At 40.9% G+C, this 12138-nt stretch overlaps 1 protein-coding gene across 2 annotated transcripts in view; it reads right to left on the bottom strand.

The window, feature by feature from the left end:
* RNF17 (ring finger protein 17) overlaps positions 1 to 12138 on the bottom strand; it is a 111986-nt gene that overhangs the window by 34850 nt on the left and 64998 nt on the right. For both annotated transcript variants that reach the window (XM_062195398.1, XM_062195399.1), the window contains exons 17-19: positions 8849 to 8964; positions 7771 to 7891; positions 4905 to 5025 (exon numbers count right to left, since the gene is read on the bottom strand). In XM_062195398.1, the coding sequence (XP_062051382.1) occupies positions 4905 to 5025; positions 7771 to 7891; positions 8849 to 8964 (358 nt within the window). The remainder of the gene's footprint in view (positions 1 to 4904; positions 5026 to 7770; positions 7892 to 8848; positions 8965 to 12138) is intronic.

Below are 12138 nucleotides of genomic sequence, written 5' to 3'. Positions count from 1 at the left end.
GCTGGACTCTAAAGTGAAGAATTGAACAGAGGCGCTCTGATAGGGAATATGAGCATCCCAGCATCTCAAAAAGGCATCTTAACTGCCTCACCAAATGTCTGCCCCACACTCCTGATTACTTTAACTCTATAATCAGTTTTTTTTTTTTTAATTTGAGAGGCAGAATTATAGAAAGAGAGAGGGACAGAGAGGTCTTTCATCTGCTGGTTCACTCCCCACGTGGCTCAAACAGCCAAAGCTGGACTGATCCAAAGCCAGGAGCTTCTTGTGGGTCTCCCACATAGGTGCAGAGGACCAGTGGTGCTTGGGCCATCTTCCACAGCTTTCCCAGGCCAAGAACAAGGAGCTGGATCAGAAGTGGAGCAGCTGGAACTCAAACCAGTGCTCATGTGGGATGATGGCAGCTTTACTCACTTTGCTACAATGCCAGCCCCAATTCTTAAGGTATTTTATTCCTCTATATGCTACTATAAATGGAATTAACTTTTTTGTACTGTTCACTGTTAGTGTGCAGAAACACAACTGATTTTTGTGCACTGACTTTGCATCTGCCCTTTTGAATTCATTTACCAATTCTAATAGCTTGTGGAATCATTTTAGTTTTCTATGTATGAGATCATATCATCTGTGAACACAGAAAATCTTCCTTATTCCTTTCCAAGTTGGATGCTTTTCTTTTTCTTGTCTACTTGTGCTGACAAGGACTTCCAGTACTATGTTGAAAAGAAGTGGTGGAAGTAGACATTCTTGCTTTGTCCCTGATTTTAGAGGAAAGGTCTTTTGCCACTGATTTCTATGCTATGGGATCTTCATGTATGGCTATTATGCCGAGATAGGTAAACAAGCACACTAGGTTCATCAGGAGTATCAGCCTGTAATCTCTTTTCTGTAGTGTCCTTTTTGGCTCTGGCATCAGGGTAATGCTGGTCTCATAAAATAAATTTGGAACTTTTCCCTTTTATTACATTTTAAAGATTTATTTTTATTTGAAAGAGTTAAAAACAGAGGTAGGGAGGGAGGGAGAGGGCCAGGCTGAAGCCAGGAGCGTCATCAGGGTCTCCCACATGGGTACAGGAGCCCAAGGACTTGGGGCACCTTCTGCTGCTTTCCCAGGCGAATTTGCAGGGAGCTGGATTGGAAGTGGAGCAGCCAAGACCAAATCGACCCCCATACAGGATGGATGATTTGAAAAAGTTTAACATTGTTTAAATATTTGGTCTTAGCACTGTCTTTGATGGGAGACTGTTACTGATTCAGTCTCCCCATTAATGATCTGTTGAGATTTTCTATTTCTTCAGGATTCAGTCCTGGTAGGCCGTATGTTTCTAGGAATTTACTCATTTCTTGTAAGTTATCCATTTGGTTGGCATGCAACCACTGTTTAAATTTTAATTATTTATTTGAGAGGTAGAATTACAGACATTGAGAGGCAGAGACAGAAAGATCTTCCTTCTGCTGGTTCACTCCCCAAATGGCTGCAAGGGCTGGAGCTGTGCCAATCTGAAGCCAGGAGCCTCCCACATGGGTGCAGGGGCCCAAGCACTTTGGCCATCTTCTACTGCTTTCCCAAGCCATAGCAAACAGCTGGATTGGAAGAGGAGCAGCTGGGACTAGAACTGGTGCTCTTAAGAGATGCTGGCGCTGCAGGTGGAGGATTAACCTACTGCGTCACAGTGCTGGCCCCCATACTAGTCTCTTTACTTTTCTGTTTTTAAAAAGATTTATTTATGGGGCCAGCACTGTGGTGTAGCGGGTAGAGCTGCTGCCTGCAGTGCTGGCATCCCATACGGTCACCGATTTGAGTCCCAGCTGCTCCACTTCTGATCTAGTTCTCTGTTATGGCCTGAGAAAGCAGTAGAGGATTGACCAGGTCCTTGGGCCCTTGCACTTGTGTGGGAGATCCAGAAGAAACTCCTGGCTTCAGGCCCGCCCAGCTGTGGTCACTGCAGCCATTTGGGGAGTGAACCAGAGGATGGAAGACCTCTCTCTCTGCTTCTGCCTCTAACTCTGCCTTTCAAATAAATAAATCTTTAAAAAAGAGATTTCTTTATTTGAAAGTGAGATACAGAAAGGAGAAACAGATCTTTCATCTGCTAGTTCATTCCTGAGATGGCTGCAGTGGCCTGGGCTGGGCCAGGCCAAAGCCAGGAGCTTCATCCAGGTCTTCTACATGGGTGACATGGGCCCAACAGGCTACTAGAAGGGAACTGGATTGGAAGTGGAGTGGCCAGGACATGAACCTGCACCCAAATGGGAAGCTGGCGTTGCAGGTGGCAGCTTAACCCTCTATACCACAATACTGGCCCCAATTCTTTATTTTTCTGTGAAATCAGTTTGTAATTCTCTTTATTATTTTGATCTCTAATTCTTAGTTTGGCTAAAGATTTGACAATTCCATTTATCCTTTTTAAAAAAATAAACTTAGTTTTTTGTTCTTTTCTAGTCTCTAATTCTGTTTTTTTTTTTTTTTTTTTAAGATTTATTTTATTTATTTGAAAGAGTCAGAGAGAGGTAGAGCCAGCGAGAGGGAGAGGGATAAAGGGGGAGAAAGAGGGAGGGAGGGAATGAGGGAAGGAGGGAGAGGGGAAGGGAGAGGGAGAGGAGGAGGGAGAGGGAGAGGGAGAGGGGAAGAGAGGGGAGGGGAGTGAGAGAGGAAGAGAGGGAGGAGGTAGAGGTGGAAGGGGAGGGGAGAGGGAGGGAGGGGGAGGGGAAGGAGAGGGGGAGGTAGAGGGGGAAGGGGAGAGGACAGGGGGAGAGAGGGGAGGGGGAGGGGAGAGAGGGGAGGGGGAGGTGAATGGAGAGGAGGGAGGGAGGAGGAGGAGGGAGGGGAGAGAGAGGGGGAGAGGGAGAGCAAGAGGCGAGCTGATCCAAAGCCAGGTGCCTTTCCTGGGTCTCCTACAAGGGTGCAGGGGCCCAAGGACCTGGACCATCCTCCACTGTTTGCCCAGGCCACAGCAGAAAGCTGGATCAGAGTGGAGCAGCCAAGACTCGGACCGGCACCCAGATGGGATGCTGGTGCCGCAGGCCGGCCCCTCTGCTCTGATTTTTAATATTTCCTTCCTTCTGCTGACTTGGGTCTAGTTTGTTCTTGTCTTTCTAGGTCCTTGAGGTACAGAGTTAGGGTGTATGAGATCTTTCTTCTTTATTTACAATGTAGGCATTTATTGCTATAAATGTCCCTCTTAGAACTGTTTTGCTACATCTAGTAAGTTTTGGTATGTTTTCTTTCTATTTGTCTCAAGATTTTTAAAATTTCCCTTTTTATTTATTTGATTCACTGGTTGTTTCAGGAGTATGTTCTTGGAAAGCATTTAGGAAAAATTCTCCACTACTTTTCAGTAGGAAGTTATCAGTAACATTTAATAACTTCATGATTTAGATAATCTATGACATTAAAATCAGTCCTAATAGAGCTTTCATAAAAACCTAACTCAGTAAGTGGTTTCCATGTTTCAAAACATACTACTGACTTTTAGTATGTAACAATTTTCTGATATTTAATTATATTTTGTGCCAACATAAAATTCATCATTTTACTGTTTTTAAAATAAAGTTGTTCTTACCTTACGATACAGCAATCTCACTGTTAGGCATTTACTCATGAAAAATAAATATATAAAGTCTATCTAAAGATCTGCATCTAAATATTTACAGCAGCTTTTTCAGAAAAACACTCAAAACTGTGAAGAACTCAAAGTTCATCAAAAGTTCACTCAAAAGTTCATTTAAAAAATTGTGGTACATCCATACAATGAAATACTAGTTATCAATAAAAAAGAAACAAATTATTGATAAGTGCAACAACATGGATGAATCTCAAAAGCATTATGCTGAAAGAGGCCAGGCACAAAAGGTATTATTCTGTTCACATAAAGTTGTGAGAAAGTTAAAATTATATGGACAAAAATTAGACTGATGACTGCTAGGGGTTAGAGAACTTTTTGGTGTAAAGGAAACAGTCTATATATATAGATGGTGATGATAGTTATATGACTTTATGTTTGTCAAAATTCAGTAAAGTTTTTGTCTTAGAAGGGTAAATTTTTTACTCCACGTAACTTGTGCCTCAACAACCCTGTCTTCAAAAAGAAAAACCTCAGTTCAATAGAGCTTAAATGTTACTCTCAAATCAGGCCTTTCCTCATTTGAGACTGGCCCTCCCTCTTTTGCTTCTAGCTGCTCCAGTGTTAGGGTAGGTAGGACAAGCATGAGCAAAGATCATTAAGGCCTCTGCTGGACATCACGTTTTCTCTGGCTTTTGCTGGTAGTCCCACATGTAGGTGCTATGCAAATACTGGCTTACTTAGGGCCAGTTCTTCATTAGATCCTACAGGAGCCACTGCACAGTCCCTACTGTGGAAGAATTTGTCATGACCTCTAACTCTTATCCTCACTATGACTCTGCCCATTTGTGTCTGGGGTCACCTCAACTACTGGCTCATCCTCAGTGGGTATTAGCACAATGGCTTAAGCCTGGATATCTTTCAAAGTACCAGCCTGTAATCAGGAAAATTTATATTTCTTCAGAAAGGAATATGAGCTATTCTATCACTGTGTTTGTTGTCTATCCTGCTTTTTCTCTCCCCAATTCTCTTCTCAACTAGACACCTGGGGCTGGCTAAGCAGATGTTCCAGCAAGAAGTAGGATGCAAGTCTTGTTTTCTTAGAAGTACTCTTGATTTCTAGGGGCCTTTCTCTTGGTTTCAGGGTTCCTTAGGGAAGGATATTAAAGATATTCTACTCCCCATTAGACCAATGATTCCAATTATTTTCCCTCTATTCTTTCTGATCAAGTAGTAAGGAAATTCCCAAGTCTACATATGAGGCAGAATCCAAAGGAACATTTAATGTCAGATTAAAATGCTGCATAAGAAGTAAAAATGAAAGTTTATATGAGAACTTACCTTACTTCATAAGATGCTAGGCCTTCTTTGACTAGCTGGTCATTAATACTAGTGGGACTCATTCCCGGAACACCAATAGAATCAAAAAGCTCAACTAGTAGCACATTATCTTCCAGAATTTCTGTAAAATCATTAAGACTAGTTTGGGGAAAGAAATATGCTGCAAAATATACTAAATTAGGCAATTTTTAAAAATTGGAAAGTTAATTTCTTTCATTTTGCCTACCTGAATTTTCTTGCTGAATAAAGTCATAGTCTCTCTAGGGGCTTAAAATAACATCTTGCAGGCCTAAAATAACATCTTGCAGGCCTAAATGAACTATCATTATTTACTGTGGCATATGCAAATTAATAAATATTTTATTTTACATTTTTGTGTGCTATTTGTTATATTATTAACCAAAAGAAGTTTACAGATTTTAGACTGAGAAAAATGTAAATTAACATACTCATTGAAGAAGTATTCTGTTGTATTCAAAATTTTTTAAAGATTTTATTGTTTGAAAGGCAGAGTTACAAACAGAGAAGGAGGGAGGTAGTGAGGGAGGAAGGGAGAATATTCCATTCACCAGTTCACTCCCCAAATGGCCACAATGGCCAGGGCTGTACCAGGCTGAAGCCAGGAGCCTGGAGCTTCTTCCAGGTTTCCTACATGGGTGCAGGGGCCTATGGACTTGGGTCATCTTCTGCTGCTTTACCAGGCACATTTGCAGGGAGCTGGATCAGAAGTGGAGCAACTGGCACTCACAAACCAGCGCCCATATGGGATGTCTGTATCGCAGGCAACAGTTTAACCCACTGTATACAACACCATCCCCTTTATTTTATTTTTTATTTTTGACAGGCAGAGTGGATAGTGAGAGAGAGAGAAAGGTCTTCCTTTTTTCTGTTGGTTCACCCCGCAATGGCCGTGAGGGAGGAAGGGAGAATATTCCATTCACCAGTTCACTCCCCAAATGGCCACAATGGCCAGGGCTGTACCAGGCTGAAGCCAGGAGCCAGGAGCTTCTCCTGGTCTCCCATGCGGGTGCAGGGCCCAAGCACCTGGGCCATCCTCCACTGCACTCCTGGGCCGCAGCAGAGAGCTGGACTGGAAGAGGAGCAACCAGGACTAGAACCTGGGGTGCCGGTGCTGCAGGCGGAGGATTAGCCTACTGAGCCGCGGCGCCGGCAACACCATCCCCTTTAAACTGTTTAGTTGGCTTCAGCCAAGTTCCAAGAGGACAAAAGTGAATGAAAATTAACTTAGGCCAGTGATTTGTGAAAGTTTACAGCTTTTATAAGAATGCCACAAATTTAAAAATAGTTAAAAACTCAATCTATAACCTTCAATTAACTAGAATTTTTTCCTGTTTCATTTTTAGGATAAATAATCTAACTCTTAATTCTTATAGAAAACAAATTGGTTGTGAACTTGATTCTTGGCACTCTGATATGGAATACCTGTGTACCAAGAAGTGGTTCAACTTGCTGCACCACAATGCTTGCCTCAAGGAGGTGAACTTTTTATCTCTTGTGCATATTTATTTATTGTACACAGGACAGGGAACCTGCTCAATAATTATCTGAGTATATAATAGAGATATTTGCCTAAACCTTTTGCACAGTAGGAGCTGGCAGTCTCTAGTTAGAGTCATGATTCTAAATAAGATAACCATTACTGGTGTAATAGCTTATATAATGAAGCTGTAAGAGCATTTCTTAGAAACTCTTTTTCAAGAGTTGAAAAATGATTCCTAGTGACTTTTGAATGACCAGTAAATTATCTCAAAATGAAAAGCTAGGCAATGCTAAATCTCAACAAAATTTGATCTCATTACTTCCATCTCTTATGCTTCCTTTCAGTTCTTTGGTTTCATATTTCCATTAGGGTCAACTTTCTCTTGATTCTGTAGTTTCCATTTTCCCTTCTCTCATAATTAAATTTAAATGTTCCTTGCTTTATAAGGTAACAATAGACATCAATGGGTGGCTCCTGTGGTAGTTCACTTTACTCTAAGGGTCTTGACCTCCCAATTTTACCACTGGAGGCAGGTGAATGCAGAGAAGTTTGGTTGGGCATGGTCCTTTGGCACTCCTTAAATCAAATTTATCTAAGTTAATTACTGTGGTACGGGGCCGGCGCTGTGGTGTAGGAAGTAAAGCCACTGCCTGCAGTGCTGGCATCCCATATGAGTGCTGGTTCGAGTCCTGGCTGCTCCTCTTCTGGTACAGCTCTCTGCTATAGCCTAGGAAAGTAATGGAAGATGGCCCAAGTCCTTGGGCCCCTGCATCTGCATGGGAGACCCGGAAGAAGCTTCTGGCTCCTGCCTTCAGATCAGCGCAGCTCCGGCCATTACGGCCAATTGGGGAATGAACCAGTGGATGGAAGACCTCTCTCTCTCTCTGCCTCTCCTTCTCTGTGTAACTCTGATTTTCAAATAAATAAATCTTAAAAAAAAATTAATGTGGTATGACTAGTGAGTGGCTGACACTGATATAACAAATAATTGAGAAACAAAGAAGAATCAAGAAACACAGTAATCAGTTCTTGGTGGTTTGTCCCTGTGAGGTGTATTTTCCATGCACTGTACCAAGAACTGTGACAGGGCCCTAGCAAAACTGTAAACAAAAGGAACTGATTTAATTCCTGATTTTAGGGCTTTTAAGGGCTCATGTCAAGGGTGACTTGATCTTTAATGGTAATTTTTACTTCATGTGCTGACTTTAGACTCTAGTGCCTGCAGAAGATATAATTCCATAATTGTCAATAAATGTTCTATTACTAATGATGGCACACTGAATTTACCCTAAGACAAATGCTATATCACGTCATTCTTAGAATTTTATATAACTATATGACAAATAAAAAATAAAAATAGCTTACTAATAACTGAGCATGTCATAAATTTATCTTGAGTCTTTTCTTCAAATTTTTCTTTGGCTTTTTTGGACCACTGCATTGTCCTTTTACATGGTTCAATATAAGCCAGCTTACATTTAATTGCCTGTGTCAAACAAAATCTTGCCATTAATAAAGCAAACTTAATTTCTAGTTATTTTACAGTAAAAATTTTATGTAAGTCTGTACAAAATTAATCTTTTTGAATTCAGTACATATTTATAAATGTGCAGAGGTATCTATAAAAGTACTTACTAAATGCAAACAATTAAAATGAACACAGTATGTGGTTGAGTGAATTAATGCACATTCACATACAAGAAAAACAAGCATCAAAGAACTACAGATACTTATGAGACATTATTAAGTGATAAAAGCAGGTTATAGAACTATTTATAGTCTGAGTCCATAATTATCAAAAACACAGAAGACTCAAATGTATGTACAAGTATAACAAGACATTGAACAATACCTGTAATTTCTGAGTGACTCCTCTTTTTGTACTCATCTGTATTTTCAAGGTTTTTTTTTTTTTTGCTATAATACTATCCATTTCTCAAAATGAGAAACATAGCTTAAAATTCAAATTACATAGCTGAATATAAATTAGAAAAAAGATCCTTTATCATTCTCTTGCAATCCTACTTCACAGAGGTCAGTAAGGTTAAGTTTTTCAATATATTCCTCCAAACTTCTTTCTTTTGAACATATTTATTTTACACACACACACATACACACACGCACAGAAACACAAATGGTATCACAGTAAAAACAGTCCTGGGATGACCTTTTTTCACTCAATATACATAAATATGACACTCTTATCACATATGACATCTCAACATGATGTAGCTTCAAACCAGTTAGTACTAACACTTAAGAAATGTATTGTTAATATTTATTTCCCAAGATATACCTATTTCTTAAACAATAATTAAAGCAACACTTATCTAAAATCTATATCAGAAAACTATTTACAGGCAAAAATGACAGTTAACAGAACATTGCTGTGGTGAAAATGACTAATTTCGAATTTGTGCTAATGTTACAACTCTACAATTACCTTCTCTGGGGGATGCAGAAACTCATCCTTTATTTTACGCATCTCTTTAAGTGTTATTTTTGCAGTATTACCAAAGTCCACATATTTAACTTCAACTTCCCGGAATCCAGGCAATCCTTTAAAAATTATGAAAACAGAAATCACAAAGTTATAAATAGAGAATTATCTAGCAAAATTTAACTATTCTGTCAACTAGATTAGAAAACTTTCAGCTTTACTAGGAATAATTTAAAAACAAGTATATATGTGTGTGGTAGGGGACATGCAAAAGAGTGTGCATGAGTGAGATACCATCTGTTAGTTGTTTATTCCCCAAATGCCAGGGACAGTTGGCTGAAGCCAGGAACTCAATCCAGGTATCCCAAGTGGGTGGTAGGAATACAACCACTTGAGCCATTACCACTGCCTCCCAGGGACTCTATCAAAAGGAGGCTGAAGTCAGAAGTTAGAAGCATGTATTTAATCCAGGTACTCCAACAGGGAATATGGTCATCCTAAGTAGCATCCCAACCATACGACCAAACACCTGCCCCCAAACTTAATGCTTTTTAAAATGTGAGAAGTATTTCTAAAATGTGAATTTCAAAAAAGTCATCTATAATACAGACTTGGTAGAATGACAAACAACTTTAAGATATTCAATGGACCAAAATCATAACAAAATCTAGTAAGTGGTATGTGGTATTACAGTTAAGAATTAGGTTTCGGATCAGACTGAACAGGTTAAAACTCAGCTTGGTCACTGAAATACTATGTGACCTGAAGCAGGCTAGTTAATATCTGTAAGTTATTGCCCTGAGCAAGTAATTTTTTGTTAAGCCTCATTACTTTATCTGTAAAATGGGTATACCAATGCAATTTAATTTCACAAGATGTTTTTTGAGGATCACAGTTAAAAACCAACTGGTATAAAGTAAGCACTTAGGGGCCAACACAGTAGTGTAAAGCTACTGCCTGCAGTGCCAGCATCCCATATGGGTGCTGGTTTGTGTCCCGGCTGCTTCACTTCCAATCCAGCTCCTGAGGCACCTGCATCCCATATCAGAGTGTTGGTTCCAACTACTTTGATTCTGATCCAATTCCCTGCTAATGTGCATGGAAAGCAGTGGCTGATGACTCAAATATTTGAGCTCTTGCCACCCACGTGGGAGAAGAGGATGGAATTCCTGGCTCCTAGCTTCAGCCTGTCCCAGCCCTGACTGTTGTGGACATTTGGGGAGTGAACCAGCAGACAATCTCGCTTGCATTCTCTGTCTCTCTGCCATTTCAAAATTGAACTTATCTTTTAATTCCATTTCCCATGATTTTTTGGGGGTACCCTTGGTATAGTATTTGCCATTTTAATATGGTGAAAAGATCCAGGGTTCTTTCCTTGGCAGAAGTGGAAGCAGGTGGCACAGCACTCATACTCAAAATGGCATTTCTAACAACCTAGGCTCCTGTGGAAATGGACTTTTGTGACAATGAAGAAGACATGTGTTTCATAAGGCCAAAAGGTAAAGAACTCTTTCCAGTTCCACTGTTTTTTCCTACACTACAAGGATATTCTCAACTCTACCAATGCCATTAGATTCTTATCTTTTCTCAAATTTCTGAATGGAGATGCTGTTCTAAACAAATAGATGGGTATAGATTAGATTTTAAGGAACTTTTTTTTTTTTTTTTACTCAAATTATCAATCACATCTAACAGCAGAGTCAGGAGACAATCAATGCAATCTCTTTGAGGGAACTACTAGAAGATAAAGGAGTAAATTGAAGTGGTAAACATAGGATCCTGAAAACAAGGGATCCAGTTCAGGAGAACAGTGAAGTACATGGCCAAGTGAAATGAAAGCCCAGAATAACAAATGCATAGTAAACATAGAAGTAAGCAGTCCAATGGGAGAAGACAAGAATTTTTCTACAGTTTTTTAAAAAAAAAATGAAAATTCTAATTATTTGGATAAGTGTTACAAACTAGCAGGAAAATGGAGCCATTAGCTTGTAAATGAGGTATTAGAAAACAAAGAAGCAGAGCCAGTGTCCTATCCAGCTTCCTGCTAATTCATCTAGGAAGGCAGTGGGTAATAGCCCAAGTGCTTGTGCCCCTGTCACTTATATGGGAGACTAGGATGGAGTTCCTGGCATCAGCCTGGTCCAGCACTGGCTGTTGTGGACATCTGGTAAGTTAACGAGGAGATGGAAAATACTATATATACATATATACACATACACACACACACACACAACCTGTAGTCAGGAGCCAGGATACTCTTCCAGGTCTCTCTCATGGGTGCAGGGGCCCAAGAACTTGGGCCATCTTCTACTGCTTTCCCAGGCTATAGCAGAGAGCTGGATGGGAAGTAGAGCAGCCAGGTTTCAAACTGGTGCCCATAAGGGATGCCGGCATTGCAGGCGGTGGTTTAACCCGCTATACCACAGTGCCGGCCCCCACATTCAATACTGAAGTATTGCTGTGTTCCTTTGGGGTGTCATGCTGTCTTCCTTATTCTTGACTTTCTGCATTTTTAGGCATTGTGGAGATACTTGTTGGTTTATTTTTATTTCCCCTGCAATGGCTTTTATCTTTGGACTATGCCTCTGTGGGTATTTAGTGGAGGGTCTGTTCTTTCAGAGAATACCCTGAGGCATGTGCTGGGTGTGGCCAGGGAGCTCTGCTCAGTGCTCCAGGGTGAGGAAAGTGTCCCAGGTGACTCCCAAATTGGGCAGGGTAAATTTTTTTTTTTTTTTTTAAATCAGAGGGGAGGTTTGCTCAGCTCTGTTGGTGTAGCTCACACTCACCTTCTCTCCTCAAAGGAGACCAATGCCTGAGTACTAGCCCCAGTGGGTGAAATATTCATCTGTGCTGCCACAAGAACCACACAAAGGATCTGTGCAGTCCTCTGTATGAACACAGATCCCGTAGCAATGACCCTCATTAGGGAATCAGGGAGCCCCAAGCATGTGGAGCTGCCCACAATTGACTGCCCAAAGACCCAGCCACACCCTGTGCCCTCACATGCAGCCACAGTGTTTTCACAGTCCCAGCACAGAAGGCTCCCATAGTCACGGGCTCCCAGCCAGAATCAGGAGTCTCATCGTGGCTGGTTGCTGGGCATGTGGATGTGAGCTGGTGCAGCTGTTATGTATATCCAAAATGGCACCTGCCTGCTCTTGGCTAGTTACAGGTCTCTGGTGCTGAGTAGTCAGGGAGAGAGAAATGTGCTCCTTTTTCCCTCTAGGTTGGCAGTTATACTGTCCCCCACAGGGCTCCAAGCCAGACTCATGCCAGGTTCTCCGACAGTTTTA

This window comes from Lepus europaeus, chromosome 6 (genome assembly GCF_033115175.1).
Source record: "Lepus europaeus isolate LE1 chromosome 6, mLepTim1.pri, whole genome shotgun sequence".
Taxonomy (NCBI): Eukaryota; Metazoa; Chordata; class Mammalia; order Lagomorpha; family Leporidae; genus Lepus; species Lepus europaeus.
This window is presented reverse-complemented; position numbering and strand designations above follow the sequence as displayed.